This window comes from Dipodomys merriami, unplaced genomic scaffold (assembly GCF_024711535.1).
Source record: "Dipodomys merriami isolate MVZ:Mamm:240054 unplaced genomic scaffold, mDipMer1.0.p SCAF_22, whole genome shotgun sequence".
Taxonomy (NCBI): Eukaryota; Metazoa; Chordata; class Mammalia; order Rodentia; family Heteromyidae; genus Dipodomys; species Dipodomys merriami.
In genome coordinates, this window is record NW_027203604.1 from 14,392,265 (window position 1) to 14,414,188 (window position 21,924).

The window sequence follows — 21,924 nt, forward strand, 5'->3', positions numbered from 1 at the left end:
ATTGACAGGTTGCTCTCTTTTTAGTACCCCAGAAAATAACAGTACTTCCTTCTCTCTGTCTCTCTCTGTCTCTGTCTCTGTCTCTGTCTCTCTCTCTCTCTCTGTGTCTCTCTCTCTTTCTTTGCCAGTCTTGGGCTTGAACTCAGGGCCTGGGCACTGTCCCTGAGCTTCTTTGGCTCAAGGCAAGCACTCTACCACTTGAGCCACAGAACTACTTCTGGTTTTTTGTTTCCTATGTGATATTGAGGAATCGAACCCAGGGCTTCAAGCATGCTAGACAAGCACTCACCACTAAGCCACATTCCCAGCCAATAATAGTACTTCTACTGTTAGTTATGTATTGGAATTCGTGGGACCGGGAACTACGTACATACCTCAAGAGAACAGGCAAAATAAGATGAGTTAGGTGTCTGCTGATGGCTAATAGGGGCTCCTAGCACCTTTGGGCAGACCAGGCCCAGCCAGCTAGTAACTAACTCCCATTGCAACAAAAACCTGATGTGGAGCCATGCTCGTAATCCTAGCTACTCAGAGGGCTGAGATCTGAGGATAGTGGTACAAAGCCAGCCTGGACAGTAAAGACCATGAGACTCTTATCTCCAATTAACCACCCAAAAGCCAAAAGTGGAACTACTCGAGCAAAAAAGTTCAGGGACAGTGCCCGGGGCCCTGAGTTTAAGCCCCAGGACCAGCACAAGCACCGAGGCACACACACACACAACTACCACCAAAAACCAACCTGACTGTGGAACTGATAAGCAAGACAGCTAACAGGCAAGAGCAATGGGGGAAAGCTAGGCACTACAGGTGTCTCTCTCTGATCTGGGTAGCTAGTCTAGTCCCCAAGCCTCGGGAGGCCAGGAGGCCCACTGAGGTGCTCAGGGCTGAGGGATGCCCCACTGTCACCGATGCCGATGCTGCTCTGACTGCCATCCACACAACCCAGGCCCTCCAGCAAATCTACATCCAACTCTGCCACACGCGTGCTTCAACTTTGAAGCAGCAGCCTTTGAGGCCCTGAACCGGCATGTGCTGCGGGGCACTGGACCACGGCAGCAGAGAAAGCGACCGCGACCTTCCACTTTTCCCACATGTAACAATAGACAAAATTATCAGCTTCAGATGAAACGCTGTTTCTCGAAAATGGCTTTCCTGCTACCGGCTCGGTTTACAACGCAACTCGGGAAAGCGGGAAGTGACGGGCTGGCGAGCCCCCGGCCAGGCGGGGAGCAGGTGCACCTGGAAGCGCTAGATTACCAGTGGTTTCCTCCCTCGCGGCTCGGAGCGCTGCAGATAAGAGCGTTTTTTTGTGACTCAGCACACCAAGCACCTTAGAAAGCACCACGCAGTTCCCAGAAATTTCTCGCAAAAGAGCCTGGGGTTTGCGGACTCCCCGCAGACTCGGGATCCACAAGGGGCGCCGGCAGCCCCCACCCTCATGCGCCCCCTCCCCCCCCAGCGCGTGGGGGCGGGGCCTGCGGCGCCGTTGCCCGGCAACCAGGAGGCAGGGCAGGGGCGGGGCCTGCGGGAGCGGGCGCCCGCCGGCCGGGGGCGGGGCCTGGGCGGGGCCGCCCGTCACGTGTGTACACAGGGCCCCGGCGGCGTGCGCGCCGTGAGCCCCGCCGCCTCCGCGGAGCCCCGAGCCGCCCGCCAGCGGCTCTCGCGCGGGCCGCCGCCCAGCCAGCGGGTGAGTGGGGCCCGGGGCCTGGGGTCGGGTCGGTCGGGCGAGCTCCCGGTGTCGGCCGCGGAGGGGGGAGGGCAGCCACCGCTCCCGGGGCTCAGCCTCGCTCGTCCTTCGCCCGGGGCCCGGCCCAGCGTCGCTGCTGTCCCCACGGGAGGGACCGGCGCCCGGCCAGCCGAGCCAGGGGCGGACCGCCAGGGGCCGGGCGCCCGCTGGGTCATTGACCCGAGGACCCGCGGCCAGCTCGCCGCTCGCGTAGGCGGCGCTGCCCCCTCACCTGTCCCGGCTCCGGGTCACCGCTGCCGCCCCTCCGGTGACGGGTCTCAGGACGCCGGGATAGCAGAGCGGGGTCGAGCGCCCCGTCCGGCGCGCAGCGGGGACAGACGCCTTCGAAAATCGGCCCCCTCCGCGCTGTCACCGCGCCGGGCGGGCGTCCAGCCCAGCCTGGCCCGGGACAGCGTCGCGCTGGCCGAGCCGCAGCACCTGCCACCTTTGATCTCCTTATCTGCGGACAGGGGCTTAGTCGAGATCCTGTCCCACGTTAAGCAACCAGCACCTCTCCTGAGGGAGCAGCGTGACGCCCCCTCTTTTTTCTTTCCTATCTTCAGCATTTAGTAGAAGCACTCACAGAAGAGCAAGCAGCGTCTGTGAATCGAGAGGTTCTGACCCAGGTGGGGCTGCTCGTGCCTCGTGGTGACCAGGCACTATATTGTCCTAACTGGGGCACTGCTAAGAGTGAAAAGAGGCATTATTAATAATTACACCAAATGGCTCACTCCTGTAATCTAATCCTACCTACTTAAGAGGCTGGAACTTGGAAGGGTTTTGGTTTGAGAACAGCCCCTGGCAGAAAAGTCCGGGAGACTCTATTTTCAAAACCAGCAAAAAAAAGGTCTGGCTGGAGGCATTGTTCAAGTAGTAGAGCACCAGCTGAGCAATCAGAAGGCCTTAAGTTCAAGTCTCAGAAAAACAAATAATTACACCAGGTCTAGACATTACTCTTGACCTGCTACACAGCTCCTTAAAGACCAGATCTCCAAACCAGAATCAGAACCTCTTCCTAAATGAAGATGGCTTTTAAAAATTTGAATATATTCAGCACTTACTGTGCCCTTTGTGTTACAGATAGGCCACACAGGTGTCCCCTTGTTGTCCTGCCTTTCTCATGAGTATGGAAACACCCTGAGGAGGGAAGAATACAGATGGAGGGTAGAATGTAAATGTCAGAGTTGACTTGGCATCTGTATTTCATGAGTCTCTAAATAAGCTGATGAGAAAAAAGTGAGAACATAAGGAAATTTAGGAAGAGATGTAAAGGTGGACTGCATCTGTTTAACAGTGGATAAGTGGCACTCTTAGGAAAGCTTGGCTGGAGAGCTGACAGGCAGGAAGCTGGGTATGCTGCTCACTGGGGAGGGAGAGGAAAGGAAAGAGCTCTTCTTCCTCTCTCTGCCCCTGAAGTTACTTAGAATCCTGAAATAGGAACTGTCACCTGTCCTGTAATGACCTAGCTACACTGTGGAACCATACAGCCAAGGCTAGGCCTTTGGGGAGGGGAGCAAATCGTCCAGGTTCACATGTAAGTGAGCATGATAGTCAACAGATACTGGGATACTGGTTTCTTTTCTGTTACTCCTACCCGAAGGTGCCCCAGCTTCCCCACTCCCCAAGGCAAGGCTGGCTCTACTACCACACTTGCCTGACCTGGTAGCACCAGACTGTCTGTCCACAGGCTCTCAAAGGGCCAGGACTCCAAAGCACCAGTTCCAGAGCCCAGGGGCACTCCATTTGGAAAGAAAAGCTGAAAGTTTTTTGACTGGCTTGAGATGCAACATGAGCTGCTGCTGAGGAGAGAGGAACTGGGTCTCTTGGGAGTAAGTGCAGGAGCCCTGTGCAAAACAAGCAGAAAGGCAGATGGAGATGGGCAGGTGTCCTGTGTACCCCAGAGCACACCCTGGGCCCCTCCATGCATGCTGAGGGGAATGTGGGGGGGGGCTCCCAATTTTAATCAGAACCAGAGCAAATCAAGTAAGCAGCTCTCTAGATTAGCCCAACCATGAGAGTAAAAATAAACACCAAGGCTGTGATAAGATCTGCAGCTTCCCTGCAGGTAAGACTTCAGGAAGCCCAGATGGGGTGCTACGCCTGCTGCTTGGGGAGAGAGAGGGGTGTGTGTGTGTGTGTGTGTGTGTGTGTGTGTGTGTGTGTGTGTGTGTGTGTGTGTGTGTGTGTGTGTGTGTGTGTGTGTGTGTGTGTGTGTGTGTGTGTGTGTGTGTGTGTGTGTGTGTGTGTGTGTGTGTGTGTGTGTGTGTGTGTCCTTTTCCTGGAGGGGTGTGTGTGTGTGTGTGTGTGTGTGTCCTTTTCCTGTTTTCCCTGGTCTGGTGTATTTGGACAGGGCATTTTTTTTTTGGCGGGGGGGGGGGGGGGGGTCCGGTCGTGGGGCCTGAACTCTGGACCTGGGCACTGTCCCTCAGCTCTTCAGCTCAAGGCTAGCGCTCTAACCACTTGAGCCATAGTGCCACTTCCGGCTTTTTTCTTTTTGCTTATGTGGTGCTGAGGAATCGAACCTAGGGCCTCGAGCATGCAAGGCAAGCGCTCTACCACTGAGCCACCTTCCCAGCCCTAGGGCATTAACTTTAAACCACATTAGTTGGGGGAAAACAGTCTAAGTAGCTAGTACCAATAAAGTATGTATGCCCCATCATCTTCCAGGGAGATAGAGTCCAAGGCCCCTGCACAGGCACCCAGCTTGCTCGTGGCCAGGGTTGCTGGTGTCAGCCCCCAAGGGCTTTCCAGAGCCAGCAACAAGCACACTCTTGGCCATGGACCGACAGCATGCTCCCTGTACTCAGCTAGGCCAGGTTGCCCGGCTCACACTCACTGCTTGGCTGTGGGAATTAGAAAGCAAATGTCACTCAAATCCAAACCAGCTATCCACATAAGGAGGCTTCTTACTGCACCCTAGGAAGGCAGAGCCTCAGTGATCAGAGCCAGCCCAAGCCAGCTCTCCACACTGAAAACCATGACAGCCTGGGCCTCCCCTGAGCGCTGGGCTCTGAGAGCTGGATGCTAATTGTCGCCAAGGCCTCTGCCTATTACTATCAAAACAAATAAACACTTGGGAGTCATTTTCAAAGCACTCTGTTCCAGAACATGCACCCCAAGTGAGTCTCCTGGTGTACAGCAGGTCTCCTTCCAACAGAAGCAGCTTGCCAGGTGCCTGGGCTGGGAGGCCTCACAGCTGGGAGGCCGAGCTGTCTGCCCACTGGCTCCCCAGCCCTCACAGCACACTGTGCCTGGGCCCTGTAATCTATTGCTAGGGACATCTACATCCCCAAGAGTTAAACTGGGACCACTCTGGCCCAGCTTCTTCCCTTGTGCACAAGTTGTGCACAGCAGCAGAGGGAGATGGTTGTACCTCAGCACCCTGGCCGAGGGCATGGTCAGGGAGGCATTCCCAAGGGTGCTGGTGCCCACAGCAAAACACCATGGGTGAGTAGAACAAAGGCAGGTCGAATAGACAGGACACAAGGATATCTCAGACATGCATGGAGAAAGGTTCCCCCGCCCCCCCCCCCAACTGAGAGGGGAGGCCCTAAACAGAGGAAGGCAGACTCTCCTGGTGAACAACAGCAGGAAAAGGAGACTGGGAGGTTATAGTGAGTCATGTCCAGCCACCCCCCTTCCCCCGCTCCAAAACTTTCTGTGCTGGGCCTGCACTCTCCATATCCCTGTGTCCCTGTTGCCACAGACAGTTCCCTTGGGCCACTCCTGGCATCCACTGCCAGCAGGGATCACTGATCAGCTCTAGGCTTTTGTTGCTTACTGACCATCACTGTGAGCAGATTTACAGTCAGTTCATGCCACAGGGCTCTTTTAAAATAAGGTGTACAAGAAAGAAGCCAATGTCTCACCATAATACACTCCAAACAGCCAGGCTGAATGGGGCCCTTGTCCTGTCCATTGTGGCCTCAGGAGCTGGTCCATGTGGGGTCCACCCAGTTACAAGCAGAAAGGCTGGGGTAGGGTAGGTAGTTCCCATGGTAGAAGACCACTTAGCACGCCCAAGGCCCAGAGTTCAACCCCCAACCCCCACTACAGCCCCCCAAAAAGGTATAAGCAGAAAATAACTTCAACCCTTGAAGCACATCTTCTTCCCAATTCTGCGTTCCTTGGAGAGCAGTGAAGACAGGCCAGAGAAGCAAGTATTTTACCCTGTAGTATGGCACTGGAGACTATTGAAGGCCCCAGCTAGAACACAGTGACTGCAGTTTGGCAGAGCCTCTCTGGTCCCCCAAGTGAGATGAGTGCTGGAGGGTCTTCCTCATCCACCGTGCCCTGCCTGTGTGTGCTTACGCCGCTCACCTGGACTCGTGTGCTGCTGCCCCTATGCCTCCACTTTACATGTCAGTCAAGCATGATTCTGAGCAAAAGGCCACAGGCCAGCCTCCTAGTGACAGCAGGGAGGCTTGTAGCCTGCCCCTCTAGGGCCTACCTTCACGAGAATTGCTTTATTTAATCCTCCTGACATACTCATAAGGATTTTCTGAAACTTAGGGAAGCAGGCAGAGCTAGCAGCAACCTCCTAAAAAAGCTTGGAGCAGCAAGAGTGGCATGCAAACCTAGGGGGGCCTGGCTCCCAGTGCCACTGCCCTGGCTCTCGGCAGACTTCAGGGCACAAGCCCCCTGCCAGCAGCCAACTGATTCCAGAGGCCGAGTTGGTATGTAAAAGCAGTTTTAGGACTGTGGGGCCATGTTGCAAGTTCATGTTGGAGCAGGGAGCCCTGGAGGTGGGGAGACGGGGGCAGGGGAGGCGTGGGGGGGGGTTGGACAACAGCTGCTGTGCTCCTGTCTGTGTCCCATTCTGTCAGCCAGGCCCAGGCACACCTACTGTTCTGACTTATGTCAGACCAAGATGCATCAAGATGTATTGTCTCACAGATCCACAGGGGCTCTGCCTGCACCCAGGCGTGTAGCAGGATGTCTAGGCCAGGTGCTTCGAGGATGTTTGAAGATGACCTCTGGGAAGGTGGGAAGCTTGTGGGGCTACAGTTAGGAATCAGGAAGAAACCCAAGATCTCCAAACTGTTCAAGGCTCAGAACAAAGCAGCCAGCCACCCAGCTTGGGAGGATGGGCACTGCTACAAATTTCAAGAAGGCAGGAAGCTCCCCAGACCACTGGGTTGGTTCCGTTCTCAGCAAGGACCCTGTCCTGCCTGTCCCTACTGGTCTGGAGACCAGACATTCCTACAGGTTTTCTTTTCATTTCAGTTGTATGGACTAGGGCCTCACACAGGCTAGCCAAGTGCTCTACCATTTGAGCCACACCTCCAGCCCTTTTGGTCCTTCATTTACAGAGTCTCATTAACTTTGCCCAGGTTAGCCTTGAATTTGAGATCTTCTTGCCTCCACCTCCTAAGTCCTAAGCGACTACAGGTGTGAACTACCATGACCAGCTTTCTTTTCTCAAGTTACTCCACAGCTGCTCAGTTGGATGGGACAGAAGGGACAGCCCCTCTGGGGCCAAGGCCACAACTTCCAACATGACACCTGGAGCCTTCTTTCCAGGAAGTGAGGTCCACCTCTCACCCATAAGGATATCTGAACACAGGGACTCTCCAGTAGGATACACATGAAGGCCCTAGCTGAAGACATAGGGCAAGGGAGGCTGTGGAAACAGCTAAGTCCTTACAACCCCACAGGGCAGGCACCTTCCTGGGCTGCCCCTGGTGTACCTCAGAGGGAAACAAAACCACTCCTGTGTGCCTACCCAACAGAACCGTGACAGGCTCAGAATGGCCTGAGGGTACCCCAAGTCAGCAGGGAGGCCTGGACAGGAACAGAGCCACAAATGGATCACCAGTATTCTGCCCCCTTCTGCCCCCAGCTTCCACCAGGCTCCCCTCAGTGGAGAGGCCCCTGCCTCCACCCATATGCTCTTGGAGGCTTTGCAGGGCAGCCCTGCCCAGCCCCCTCTCCCCACCCCCAAACCCTAGCTCTGAATGTACGTGCCCAGTTCTTTCTGCTGTAGCAGTACCTGGGACAAGGACAGAAGGGGTGAGGAGCCTGGCAGGCTACAGTTCTGAGTGGATCAGGGACCAGCCAAGTGGTGGGGAACATTTCCACGTACACTCTCAGCTGGCTCCAATGCCTTCATTCAGCCCTCTGCCTCTCTCCTCCTCCCTCACCTGTGTGGCCTCCACAGGCTTGGAACCTTGGAGACTGTACCCATATATGTAAGGCTGTGCCAGCTGCCTCTGGGAATGAATCAGCAGCAGCACAAGGCTGGCCAATACTTGTTGCCTTCTTTGACTCTGGCAGTTTGAACTCAGGGCAGATGTTCTACCAACTGAGCAAACCTTTCAGTCCCTTTTTGCTTTGGTTATTGCTCAAGTAGTGCTCCTGCCTAGACAGTGATTCTTGTACCTCTGCCTCTTTAGTAGCTGGGGTCATGGGTGTGTGCCACCATGCCTGGCTCCTGCCATGCCTCCCCTTTAAGAGTATGATTTCTAAAAAGAGAGGGCATATGAGTCACCTATCAATGAATTTTCTTTCATTTTTCTGACCTTGTGTTTTCACTTGGCTTTCTAACTTATGGTTAGTACTCTCCCACTATAGTGTAGTATTTTGTTGGCTATTTTGGAGATGGTATCTTGCCATCTTTCCCAGGCCAGTTTTGAACCTTGGTTTTCCAGGTCTCAGCCCTGAGTAGCTAGTACTGCAGGTGTGAGCCACCAGCACCCAGTCTCAATGAATTCTACTGGGAAGCAAACAACAAAATGGTCTGGGACATTTGGAGAGTCCGAGGTCTTGTGACCCTTCTCCCTCCTAAGCAGTATCCCAGCACCTGCATCACATCTGGGCTCGCTCTGCTTCTGGCTCACAGGGACTCAAGGCCTGCTTCATGCCCACGGGACAGCCATACAGAGAAAGCTGGGCCTTGGCTTGTGGTACAGTGCCTTCCTCCTACCACATCCCAGCTCACTGCACAGAAGGGAGCAGCTTTGGGCTCTGTGTTGGCTGGGATTCCAAGGGAAGGTGGATACTTCCTCCCATAGTGATGAGAGAGGAGGGGAACAGGGTGTGTACTATGTCCTCAGTCTTCTAGGAGAGCTGTACCAGGATCAGAGCATGACTGAAGCCTGTCCCCTGGTCACCGCTTGAAGCTGGTGGAAAAGCTACCTGGGGCTGTCTGTGCCCTGAGCTAGTAGAAAAGGGGGTCAGGGAGGAAGTAAGGGCCCTACTGAGGAGAGGTGGACAGAGAAGGTTCATCTGAATGGAGGGGTGCAAGGGAACTGGAGACAAGGACAGCTCCTGGTGCTGGTCTGAGGAATGTGAGCACAGACAGGGGATAGGGTGGGACCTACAAGTGTGGCAGGTCCTGCCGGAAGCGTGGAGGAGGTTTTTGGAGATAGGAGTAGCCAAGGACAAGAATGGAAGGTGGACAAACCAGCCAGTGCGACAGGATCAGTCCTGGTGGGAGGAGGAGGAAGGGGAGGAGATGACTAAGGAAGGTTGCAAGAGGTGAGGCAGGCCCTTCTGTGGGCTCCAGGCATGTGGGGAGTTGGACAGGCAGTGCGTTAGGGCTGCAGGTAACAAGTCAAGGAATGGTCTGATATGTCTGCTGGGGTCCCTGGAAATTGTATGCTGACTCTGGGCCTCAACTCATGAGCAGCGCCCCCTGGGGCTGGAGATTGCACAAGTTCTTGTGCAGTGGGGCATTCCTGGAACACCCTCCCCTCCAAGCTTTCACTGTCAGACACTGAGCACACTTTTTTTTTTGGGGGGGGGGGGCCAGTCTGGGGCTTGAACTCAGAGCCTGAGCACTGTCCTTGAGCTTCTTTTGCTCAAGGCTAGTGCTCTACCACTTGAGCCACGGTGCCACTTCTGACCCTTTCTATGTGTGTAGTACTGAGAAAATGAACCCAGGGCTTCATGCATGCTAGGCAAGCACTCTATCACTAAGCCACATTCTCAGCCCCACTGAGCCCACTTCTGAGGAGACTATTTTGTGGAACGTTCTCTTAATCTCCAAATCTCCCACCCTCTAGTTCTGAGCTCTTTATTCTCATGAAGGAATTTTACCAGAAGGCCTGGCTGACTGGAAAGGCTGCTCAGCCCAGGTCCTGTGACCTCTGTTGAAGAGTGGAAACCAAGTCATTGTCCCACTTCCTCAAATAGGGAAGAAGTGAGGATCTCAGGGAATGGGGGTGCAGTTCCACCCTATCTCAGGGTGGGGACTGGGGAAGCCGACTGGTGCCGGCCTCAACAGGATGGGATCTCCCTGCCCAGTTGGCTCCCGGGTGATAATGGAGGAAGTGTCACTCATCAAGGCTGGGTGGCAAGGACGGGCAGGGACCAGACTGACTGAGCTCAGTGGCCACAGCCCGCCCTCCCAGCATACAGCCAGCTCTACTCTCTGCTCTCTGCTGGCCAGGGGCACTGCATGGGGCCGCTGCAGGGACACCACTCTAGGGGATTGCTGGCTTGTCCTCCCCTTTCCCATCTTGGTCTCACCAACACCCTTGCCGTAGGTGTGGCTGGTCCCCAGTCCCCCAGTGACTAGAAGCCCCCTGCAGGGCAGTGTCAAGACAAAGCAACCAATGTCATTTTTAGGACTGATGAATGAAAACAAGTATCTTTGGGCTTGGGGGTCTTCTGAGGATAGAAAAATACCCAGAAGCTACCTCTGGCTTAGATCCTCAACTTATCAGCATTTTAATAAGCTGCCAACACAACACAGCCACTGCCCCTCTGCTGGGCCTGGTCTGGTGTGACCACCCCACACAGTGGCATTGATCTCAAACCAGAGGCCGGGCCACTCTAACACCCAGGGGAATTCTAAACCGATGCTGCTTCACGTGACACTCTCTGGAGTTCCAGGCCACCCAGCTGGCAGGCATCAGCCCTTCCTCCTGCTCCATTTTCAGTGGCAGGGCATTAGCAGTCCTGGCAGCTTCAGTCTCCCTCTACTGTGTGCAGGGTGCCGGGGGAGAGCAGCCCTGCCAGGCAGGGCTATCTGCAGGACGAGCCTCGGGCTCACATCTGTGCTCCTGGGTTGGTCCTCTTTAATCTTTTTTTTTTTTAATTTTATTGTGAAGATGCTATACAGAGGGGTTACAGTTACATGAGTAAGGTAATGAGTACATTTCTTGCTGAGCATTGATACCCCCTCCTTTGTTTTTCTCCCACTATCTCTCCTCCCCTCCCCCCCTCCCCAGGTCCTCCACGAGCTTGGGCAACCTGGAAACATGGGCTTCTATTTTAAGCCTGCCTTGTGCCATACTGCATTTTCCAAGTGTTCTGTCCCTAGGCCTGCAGTGAAAGTAGACAGAATCTCTATGGTAAAGGCTTGGGGAGGTCCAACTATTTTGTCCTTAGTTGCTGCAGACAAATGTCTATTCGCTTTATTTTCTCAAGGGTCAAGAGAACTCAGCTACAGAGCCAAAGGATGCTTGTGGTTGGGACATGTGTGAGGCACCACAGCAGACCTGAGCCTGGGCCCCCAGAGATATGAACGACTTGATGTGGAGCCGACCGTCCAAGTCCAAACTCTCATTCTCGAAACCGGCAGTAAACAGAGATAGGGAGGGGCCGCTGCGCCTGCCAAGGGAGGCAGAAACTTGGTGAGTAATTTACTGAAGGAAAACAAGTGCCGCCTCCACGGCACGAGCCTTCACAAGCACGCGGCTCTCACGCACGCTCAGCCTGTGCTGCCAGTTGCTGCAGAGCAGCAGGGCTTCCAGGGACACCACAGGGCCTCTGGGCTGCGGAGACCGTCTAGCCCTGCCATGCTGCCCACTGATGGTGTCTGGATCCCCCAGCACAAAGGAATGTGGGACCTAAGATAAAGGTAAGGAAGGGGGGGGGGGGAGAGGACAGGCAGTTGAGTCACATAGGGGCACCAGGGAGAAGCTGCCTGTGGGGAGGAGGCGGTGCTAGTGAGCAACCACCATCCAGAGCTTCCCAGTCAAGTGACAGGAATGCTGAGCGAGAGGGATAGAATGGAGAGGGACAGAGGACTGGATCTGCCTGGAGCTCAGTGTGTCAGGCCAGGGTCAGCCTGTGAGGCAAGCAGAGAGGACACTGTCTCAGTCATGGATGTGAAGGGCCACCTTGGAAGAGGATGTGTGGCTCTCACAGCCTGTACCCAGCTTGAGGAAGAAGGTACTAAGTGAGAACATGAAGAGACACCTCGACAAAGCTTGGGTCTAGGATGCCATGCAAAGACCAGGCCAACAGGGGTCTGGTGGACAAGAATGCCACAATGCAAGCTTCAGCTCAACCCCAGTGGCCAGAGCCAGAAGGCTCAGTGGGCAGGAGCCAGAGTACCAAACTGTCCAATGGCTGGGTTGGGCCAGTGGTCAGGATTTGGGCAAAGCACTCCAGAAGGACAAATAGAAGGACAGAAGACATCTAAGCAACAACACATTTCAGGAATGGGTTGGGTTGCACATCTCCTGCGATGCTCTTGGCCAAGGTAGATAGTGAAGAAATGCATAGGATGGCGAGCAGCACTTGCTTGCATTGGAGGACCTGGGAGGGCTGGGGGCATGGTTCAAATGGTGGAGTGCCTGTGTAGCAAGCACAAGGGCCTGAGTTCAAACCTCAGTACTGGGGAATGGGGGCAAAGGGGAAAAGACCAATACTTGAGTGCAAACACTTGTCCAAGGAAGGAAAGTGGGTACCTGCATCTGATGAGATCCAGTGCTAAGCACCTCTCTTGCTGGGCACCAGTGGTCTTGACTAAGGATGATGTCAGGAACCTCATATTTACCTGAAATGTCGGGGCAGACCTCTGGCCAAGCTGCCAGTACTATGGGACTTTAGCTACTGGTTCCAGACCCTCCATTTCCTTCCTGCAGCCCTTCCCAATACCAACTGGGCCCCACTGTGGGTTATGTGTCTGGCAGGAGTCTGGTGGTGGCCATGATCCTAAGTGGCAGTGTGACCCTGTACACATGGCCACCCGCAGGACACAGGGTGGGTGGGGACGCAGTGGCGCCAGCACTGCAGCCTAGCTTCCTCCCTTTGTTCAGAGCTTGGGAAACAGGAGTGTTGGCTTCCTGTGCATCTGCCTACAAGTGTTTTATTCTGGGAGCAGAATAAAATACACTAAAAGTTAACATTCTGAGTGCAAGGTTTCCTTCCAAAGAATTGGACATTTTTGGACATGGGATCTGAGGGAATCCTTTCTCTACATTGTGAGTTTCTTCTTGGAGTATGTCGAGACCATTGGACAGATGTAGTCTGTAACCCTGCCTTGTGCTTCCTGAGATAGGCCAGACCCTGGGGCTCAGGCTGCCCCAGGGCTGACCATCTATGCTATAGCCGCTACTCCTAGAATGGGCGGCAGCCACAGCCACTCTGTAGTTCTCAAGAGAATGGCTGACCCTGGTGCAGGACCTGCAGGACCCTCAAGTAGACTCCTGTTTTCACACACTCCTCCCAACATGGCAACTCTTCTTGGGGGTCATGGCCCCAGGTCTAGCTGGTATAGCACCAGAGTCTTCATACAACTATTCCCTTGGGCCAGGCACACCTGCCCACAGATGTTTGTGTCCATGTCCTACCAGGTGCCAAGGAGTGTGCTTCCAGGTGCTCAGTGGATGTCAGCTTCAAAGGGTAGGAGCCAAGCAGGATTGGCTATGTGGGGCTGGTGGCGGGACACCCCAGAATTGCCAGGTGTCCTGCGTTTGGGTGATGGTGAGCGCTTGTCACAGCCAGTGTGGCTCGGGACACAGCAGCCTCTACAGTGGTGCCCTGGCAAGTCACCCGGCTCTGCTGTCCTCCAGAAGCAGCCCAGAGTCACCATGTCCACTAGGTCCCCTTAGCCTCTGAGCCTGGGCCCTCCCCTGCACAGAGAAAACAGGGCAGTTGTCCCAGGAGTCTGGTGGTACTGAGCTAGAGGACAGGGTATGACTTTGTTTCTCTCTCCACAGAGGCGCCATGTGGAGCTGTGGCCTCCTCAATGACACAGGACGTGGTGAGGAACAGCTGTGCCAGGACCTGCGCCTGGGGCTCTGGGTCCTCTCCCTGCTCTACCTGGTGGCAGGCGTTCCTGTGGGCCTGGGCTACAATGCCCTGCTGGTGCTGGCCAATGTGAACAGCAAGAGCAGCATGACCATGCCAGATGTCTACTTTGTGAACATGGCTGTGGCTGGCCTGCTGCTGGCTGCACTGGCCCCCGTGCACCTCTTGGGACCTCCCCACTCCAGGTGGGCGCTGTGGAGTCTCAGCAGCGAGGCCCACGTGACGCTGCTGATCCTGTTCAATGTGGCCTCCCTGGTGACCATGTACTCCACCGCCCTGCTCAGCCTTGACTACTACATTGAGCGGGCTCTGCCACGCACCTACATGGCCAGCGTGTATAACACGAGGCATGTGTGTGGCTTTGTGTGGGGTGGGGCGCTGCTCACCAGCTTCTCCTCCCTGCTCTTCTACATCTGCAGCTACGTGTCCTCCAGGATTGCTGAGTGTGCCAAGATGCAGAACACAGAGGCTGCTGATGCCATCCTGGTGCTCATCGGGTATGTGGTACCGGGCCTGGCTGTGCTGTATGCACTGGCACTCATCTCGCGTGTCCGGAAGGAGGCCACACCCCTTGACCAGGATACAGGCAGGCTGGACCCCTCAGTACACAGGCTTCTGGTGGCCACAGTATGCACACAATTTGGGCTCTGGACGCCTTACTACTTGAGCCTCCTGGGGCACACAGTGCTGGCCTCGCGAGGGAGGCCTGTGGATGGGCACTACCTGGGGATCCTGCATTTAGCCAAGGATTTGTCCAAGTTTTTGGCTTTCCTGAGCAGCTCCATAACGCCCCTTCTCTATCGTTACATCAACAAGACCTTCCCCAGCAAACTGCGGCGGCTGATCAAACGAATGCACTGTGGGCATCGGCACTGCTCCCCTGGCCCCTCGGGCATACAGCAGGTGATGGCACAGGCATAGGGGACAGCCACAGGCCCAGGTCTGGATACAGAGCCTATGACATGCAGAGTACTTTGCCACCCAGCGCTGCAACACTTGCTTCCCCTGGGGGGTGTGCCAGAGGGACAACAGCACATGGGTGTTTTTCTTCAAGTTTCCTGTGTTGTCCCCTTAATGACAGATCTTGGGCCAAGGTCCTGTGGAAGGCAGCAGGTGCCTCTCCCAGACCTTCCTGCCTGGAGCTGTGAGCCTCTCTCCTAACATCTTCCCAAACGCGCTGACCTCTGCCCCTGTGGCATCAAATGAAGAAAAGAAAACCCAAAGCCAGTATTGGTACCCTGTACTTCAGGGCAGATTCCCCTTTCACTGTTTTATAAAAAGACATGCCTGATGGATAATGATGAGTGTTAAGATGAGGAAAACAGAACCAGTGGGTGCCGATGTCTGCTATACAGTGTCATGTAGGGCAGGCACAGCACATTGGCTTGGCATGCTGCAGCCACTCAACCAGGCTCTAAGTGATGGTCAGTGAGCACTGGCCCCCATGTACCTGCTTCCCTCCTGCACGGAGGACAGCAGCCCACTTATCTCAGCACACGCCTGTCTTTCCACATAAGATGCTCTAAGTGTGCACACAACTATAAAGAAAAACAAACGCAAGGAAAAGGAAAACACAGTCAGACTTCTGACAGAACACCAAAGCCAAAGGGCCTCCCCAGGGCAGAGGTCTGGTTTGTGAGGCCTGGAGGGATGAGAAGGGCAGGACTGCCCTTGGCTTGGCTCCTGAGCTGGCCAGGAACTAGTGGCCAGGGATGTGGCACCGCATGTGGACATCAGCTCTGGAGCAACTCAGACTAGAACCCCCAGGCCAATGATGCCTCAGGGAGACTTTCTCTGGACTTCTGTCCACACATTTGGTAAAACATTATAAAGGGAAAAGTGGGAAGACTCCAGGTCTCCAGGACTAAGTTATAGCCCATAGGCCCCAGCCCTCAGTTCTGATGATCTCCCTGCATGATCCTTGGAGTAATGTGAGGTGCTTCAAGCTAGCCTTTGCAACTGCCGCTGTCTCTGCAGACGGTTGGGGTGATGGTGGGGTGCAGCCCCAGCCCCACACTGCAACACACATAGTCTTTAACACATTTCCTTCTGACTGCCCAACACAGGCTGCCTCTGAGCTCACCCGCCCAAGGACCATGGCCCTGAGTGCTGTGGCTTTCTTATACAACGGCCTCCAGCTCTGCTCTTCCTGTCTTGGGAAATTCAGTTGCTTTCATTTTATTTATTGTATGCAAACTACATCTCTTCAGGTCAGGCCTGAGTAAGTTTGCTGTGTGAAGAATTATGAAGATACACTGGACACTCTGGCCTCAGGGCCACATGGGACAAGTTCTGGAGGGCTCACTTTCCTCTCTGTAATCCATGGGGCTGAAGCAGGCAACCGTTTCCTCAGTTGGTTCTGACTGTAAGTTTTTAAAGGCATGCCAGGATGTAGCAAGATCCCTTACAGCAGCCTACCTGGCTCACCCTCCCCTCAAGTGCAGGGCTAGGAAAGGCTGTGGCCTACACACTAGCTATGCCTCCCGACTGCAGCCTGTACAATCTCCATGTTTGCTGAGAAAATAGCTCTGCAGAGAGCTACAAGGCCAGGTGAGCAGGCCCAGGGGCCAAGCGCAGCTGAGCTTTTTGGGATCCACATGAAGAAAGTTGTTTATGCAGTGATGTTCTGGCTTAAAGGACCTTTTTCCTTGCTTATCCTGGTTTCACCTTTACTCCTGGAGGAGCTCCTAAGTAGGGCATGCTCCCACCACAAGTCAGGATAGGCACCACCTCCTCCCTCCCCCACCAAACAAAGCAAGAAGGAGCCCAAGTCACATTTCTGCTCCTTGCAATTCCTCTATGACTTTAGGTACAAACCGGGGGACTGGATTCCTAGGACCTTACCACCATCTGCCTAGTCAGGTCTTTCTAGTGGAAACACACAGACACATGACACACAGACATACACACACACTTTGCAGGCAGCCACCTGTAGCAAGCAAGCAAGATTCCTGACATCGTGCGTCCTCATCCTGCCACCTCCAGGCCAGAGACCCTCCTTTTGCCTGCCTCCTACTGGCTCTAGCCTTCTGCCCACCCCAGTGGCTATTCTAACACCCCAATATGGCCCAATGATCTTTGGCCCTCGCTACCACCTTCCTGGGTTGAATTCATCCTGGGACCCAGTGTGCCTTGTATGTCTCTTGCCCTGCTCATGTCAGATTTCCAATTCACACACACATACACACACAGAGGACCTGGGATTCTCAGAGAAGATCCAAGGGTTCAGGGAAGAACCAATGGTCACATGCTCAGCGCTCAGTTCTTCCCAGGAATTTGAAGATGCTATATGTTGGGGAGCCATTCATTCTTTTATCAGCACTGCCTGGCTATTGGAAGTCAAAATGAATGATCTTATTTTCATTAACCCACATGTTGCCATGTTTCATTATTTATACCCCAAAAGGTGAACTTAATGTGGGGTTCCCTTCACAGAGGTTATGCGACACTGTAGAAAAGTGAACCTGCTGCTTGCCATGGCAGCAGACAGATCAAGAAACAACAAACACTTGCTCTTTTCAAAAAGCCCTGGGCAGAACACAAAGCAAGAATAAATGAAAGAAATAAGTCGCACACTGAGTTCTTATATCTGTCCTCTACCTGTGGGCTCTGCCCCAGTAGCTGGACCATCTGCCTAAAGTTCTGTGACTGTGAAAGAACATAGTACTGGAAAGAACCCCAACCAGCTAAAGGCAGACATCATCACTTACCACCCAATAGCAACATTAGTTTTTTTGAGACAAGGTCACACTAGATAGCCTAGGCTGGTCTGGAACCCATGTTTCTTCTGCACCAGCCTCTGAGGTGCAGAAATCACAGGCAGGCAATACCATGCCCAGCTTCTGACTTCAGTTCTTAAGTACATGCTTGGAGGGAGGGGTGTGTGGTGATGAGCAGAAAACTAGCACAGAAAGTGCCATCAACCAGGCTGTTTCCCCCACATACACCTCTACACTTGAGGGGCTCTATGGGTCATATTTACAGAGATTCTCTCAGACTAACAGACCGTGGGGCTCAGTCCCCCTCATGTCCCTGGAAACTCCCCGTCAGTGGTAGAAAGTCGTGACCATGCCTGCCACAGGCTGGAGGGCAAGGGCATCCTAGCCCAGTCCTGTTTGTCCCTGAAGGGAGATACAGTCCTCTGGCTGTTCTTGGGGGTTCTGGGGCCCAAGAGGATGGACTGAGGGGGTCCCAGGAAATGGAGAAGGGGCTCATGCAGCTTCCCGTCCTCTTCACAAAGGGTGCACTGGTCTAATGTGAGAAGGGACAAGTGGTTATCTGGGAATGACACCTAATTTGAAGAGAACCAAGTTTATATTTAAAATAAAGAATTTGCAGCCTGGAGGAACACATGTTCAACACAGTGTTGAAGGCATGGTTTTCTTGGCAAAGCCAAGGCTCAGCTTGGGGATCCAGATTCCAGCTGACCACCCTAGCTCAAGGCTAGGCCATTCCAAGGGCCTCTGGCCCTTGCATTCTGCCCACGCGCACCCACCAGGTAGAGCGCAGTAATGCTAGCTCCCTCCCCAGCACACAGCTGGCCTCAACTGCCCCTGCCCAACCCTACCACTCACATACTAAATGCCAGTGCCTCATCAGGCTGAGGGGCCCCTCCCAGACCTTGCTGGAAACTTCTGCCTTCCCACATCCTATACAGGACATTCCTGGGCAATCTACCACTGATGTCGCTGGGTGAGGGCTCTTTGAAAGCCCAGAGGTGGTCGTAGGAACCTCAAAGGTGGCAGCAGCAGCCATGTTCATGGAGTGCCTGTTGCGGACAAAGCTTGAAGTGCTCTGCCTTAGCCTGGCAGGTATGTCATGAGTGAGCTCATGGATGCCAACTGCCTGCCCAGGTGGGGCTGAGACCAGAGCAAGCTCCTCCATGCCTGACCCTGTGTCTGATGTCACTGGTTCTGGTGGCCTGCTGGGGTGCACTTAGTCAGGAAAGGGTGCGTGCTATGGGGCACCCTCTGCAGGCCAGGGCAGGATGGGGCACAGCTTCAGCCATGACCATGTGTCACCAGAGCCTAGCAGCTACAACCTGGCTCCCCTGCCTGCCCAGGGGCTGAGGTTTTCTCTTAATCAAATGGATATGAGCCCTTGCCACGGGCTTATCCAGTGTGGGCTCTGCCGCATTTCCACATCCACAGCAATGTGAATCCCGCAGAAATCCACCCTCCCTCTTACTAGGCTGGGTGGGGCAGCACTAAGCACACTAAAAGCAGCATGTAAAGAGATGGGGTCACTGCAATACCACCACCAGTACCCCATGACCCTCAGATCTGGCAGCATATTCACACACGTTCTACCCAGGAGTTAAAGTCACTGGAAGAGTCCTCAAGTATTGGAAGCATAGTGGGCATGGCTCACCCATGTTCCCAAAGGCACAGAGACCAAGGGGTCCTAGGGGGCAGAGAAGAGGTAGGGACTGAGGTCCTCCTGACAGGTTACCCTATGCTTTTTGTTACACACAGCCAGGAGCAGCCTTAAATGCTCTGTCCCTAGCCATAATGTCTAAGCATTTGCCTGAGTTCGTCAAGTAACTTAACATGCTGTGAAGACACAGATTGAAGTTGCTGCACTTTTTTTTTTTTTTTTGACAGCACTAGGATTTGTTCTCAATGCTTCATGCTTGCTAGGCAGGGGCTCCATCACTTGAGCAACACTCTAAGCCCTTTGTGTTCTGGTTATTTGAGATAGATGTCTTACTTTTTTATTCTGGATGTGACTGGACTGCAATCTTCTTATTTATACTTCTCATACAGCATACAGCTAGGTTGACAGGCATGTACCACTATGCCCAACTTTTTCTGTTGAAATAGAGTCTTGAAAATTTTTGCCTGGGCTGGCCTGGAACAACTATCCTCCTGATCTCAGCCTCCCAAGTAGTTGAGATAACAGATAGGAGCCACGAGCAACGGCTGAAGCAGCGGCTCAGATGTTGGCCCCATGAGTGCTGAGTGCCCAAGACAAGTGTCCACTGTATTTCCATCTCCTCTGCAAGGCGGGTCCCTGCACATGGTGTTGCTGGACAGTGCTTCATGAGGGCAGGCCCTGAGAGACAAAAGCATGGGCTTGGGACACTTGCTCAATGCAAACTACCTCCTTGTCTTTATGCTCAAATGGTTAATGTGAGAACTGATCAGGCCATGGGATATCAAGGAACAGACACTGTTGTCAGCAAAGGCATGCAGTGACATCCAGGTCCCAGACGACATGATGCTAAAGGGCAGCATATAGGCTTTGCCCCCCCAAGAATGTGCACAAGGATGGGGATACAACTGGTGGTGGAATCCTGAGTCAGCATGCACAGGACCCTAGGTTTCATCTCCATCACTGAGAACTCACTAAAATCAAGCATGCAGGGCTGGGAAGGTGGCTCAGTGGTAGAGCGCTTGCCTTGCATGCCTGAGGCCCTAGGTTCGATTTCTCAGCACCACATAAGCAAAAAAGAAAAAAGCTGGAAGTGGTGCTGTGGCTCAAGTGGTAGAGCACTAGCCTTGAGCTGAAGAGCTGAGGGACAGCGCGCAGGCCCAGAGTTCAGGCCCCACGACCGGACCCAAAAATAAAATAAAATAAAATAAAATCAAGCATGCATCAGGTGAACCCTATTCACAAAGGCAAGGAAAACGCATCAGCAGTATTGGGGCACATGACTGCCAGGCCCTAGGACTCAGTGGTGATACCTGGAGAGGCCAGAGGCCACCTAGGAGAGGAGGGCACCATCCTGGCAGCTAACCACAGTGTCCTGCCCGTTCGCACAGACAGAAGTCAAACACCAGCAGCTTCCTGAGAAGGACAACTAAAACACCAGGCCACAACGGCCACTCCAACAGCCTCCAGAGCTAGGCACAACCCATACACAAGTCAGCCAGGGTGCCCTCCCGTGGTGAACAATGGAAAATCCGAAGGATGCCGGGACTGGCAGGGTACCTGGGGAGCAGTCCTGGAGGAGTCCCTGCTGCCATGGGCCCTGTGGTGTGCAGATGGGGCCCAGAGGAATGAGGGGAACAGGTGTAGAATGCCAGTGAGATCATGCTGGGTCCCTTGTAGGTGTGACACAGTGTGCACTCAGGCTCCAGCTCACACCCTTCAAACTCCTCAGTCTGAGAAACAGCACAGCTCCAGCTCCATCAGTTTCTAGTCCTCATGCGCCCAGCCTGCTCCAGGCAACAATGGAGGGAAGGGGAGGTTATAAAGTGGCACAACCACTGGGCATGTACTTGTGGCTACCACCCATTCCACTTGTCCCACCACAGGCCTTTCTTCAATATGGCTGACGTCTACAACCTATACTTTCACAGCAGCTTTGCCACCAGAGCCCAGCCTGGACACCTGTCACTTCCCAGCCACCAACCAAATCTTAAAAGCCGCACACAGCCCTGTCTTCTGTCCCAGCACAGGAGACACTGCCTGTGTGGCTGTATTATTGCATGGGTGCACGTACTGTGAGAACCCATAAGCCTGGCCATATGTGGACCACATCTCAGGGTCTTGCGAGGGGGGCGGGGACACTGGCACTGTGTGTGCCCAGGGGCAGGCGCTTGGTTACTACTGTAAGAGCAGCACAGTCGTGTCTGAGATCTGAGCAGTGTCATGGGTTCCATGGCTGCCTGTTTTCAGAGCACCGCCCAGTGGCTGCCTGAGGGCATCACCCTGCAGGGCCAACCAAGCAAGGGCAGGAGGAGGAGCGGAGAGGTAGAGGAGCAGGCAGGCCTGGAGTGAGCACTCAAGAGAGGCCCTGTCAGCCTGTAAAGGGCTTCCAGCAGCTTTCCAGGCAGAGAAAGTGGTGGGCTAACACAGTCCAGGGACTTCTGCAATGGTCTCACCCCACCCCAGCGTCCCCAAAACAAAGTGGTGGGCCAGGCGCCCAATACTGAAACCCCACAGCTTCCACCAGAACCCCCAAGTTTACATTTTAAAAATGCCTCTAGTTTATAAATATTCTTCATAATGTTGATAACAAGGTTCTGATGACAAAGCTGGGCTTTAGCCAAGACCGCCCTGTAGCAGCCGCTCTGCTGCGATCTGGACAAATCAGCTCTCAGGCTTTGGCCCTTGTGATCTGCTGGCATCCAGGGACAGGAGTAGACTTCTCGATCCTGGGACCCTCAGGTGCATGACGCTCCCCACCCTCCCTATGGATCTGGGGTGAGAAGATGGCGAACCGCCTTTGACTGAAAAGTCCATATCCATGTTCCCAGGAGGGT

General features: G+C 54.1%; 2 protein-coding genes across 5 annotated transcripts in view; one reads left to right on the forward strand and one right to left on the reverse strand.

Moving 5' to 3' along the window:
• Nucleotides 1–21,924, reverse strand: part of CUNH7orf50 (chromosome unknown C7orf50 homolog) — a 104,064-nt gene that overhangs the window by 26,779 nt on the left and 55,361 nt on the right. The gene's annotated exons all lie outside the window — the stretch shown is intronic.
• On the forward strand, nucleotides 1,592–17,081 carry Gpr146 (G protein-coupled receptor 146). 4 transcript variants are annotated; one of them, XM_070033399.1, is made up of 4 exons: nucleotides 1,592–1,687; nucleotides 11,102–11,307; nucleotides 13,258–13,306; nucleotides 13,624–17,081. In XM_070033399.1, the coding sequence occupies exon 4, from the start codon at nucleotides 13,631–13,633 to the stop codon at nucleotides 14,633–14,635; it is 1,005 nt and encodes a 334-aa protein (XP_069889500.1). In that variant the 5' UTR covers nucleotides 1,592–1,687; nucleotides 11,102–11,307; nucleotides 13,258–13,306; nucleotides 13,624–13,630; the 3' UTR covers nucleotides 14,636–17,081. The 4 variants fall into 4 exon arrangements, with proteins under 4 accessions (XP_069889500.1, XP_069889498.1, XP_069889499.1 ...); XM_070033397.1 differs by lacking the exon at nucleotides 13,258–13,306; XM_070033398.1 differs by lacking the exons at nucleotides 1,592–1,687; nucleotides 13,258–13,306 and adding an exon at nucleotides 2,291–2,352.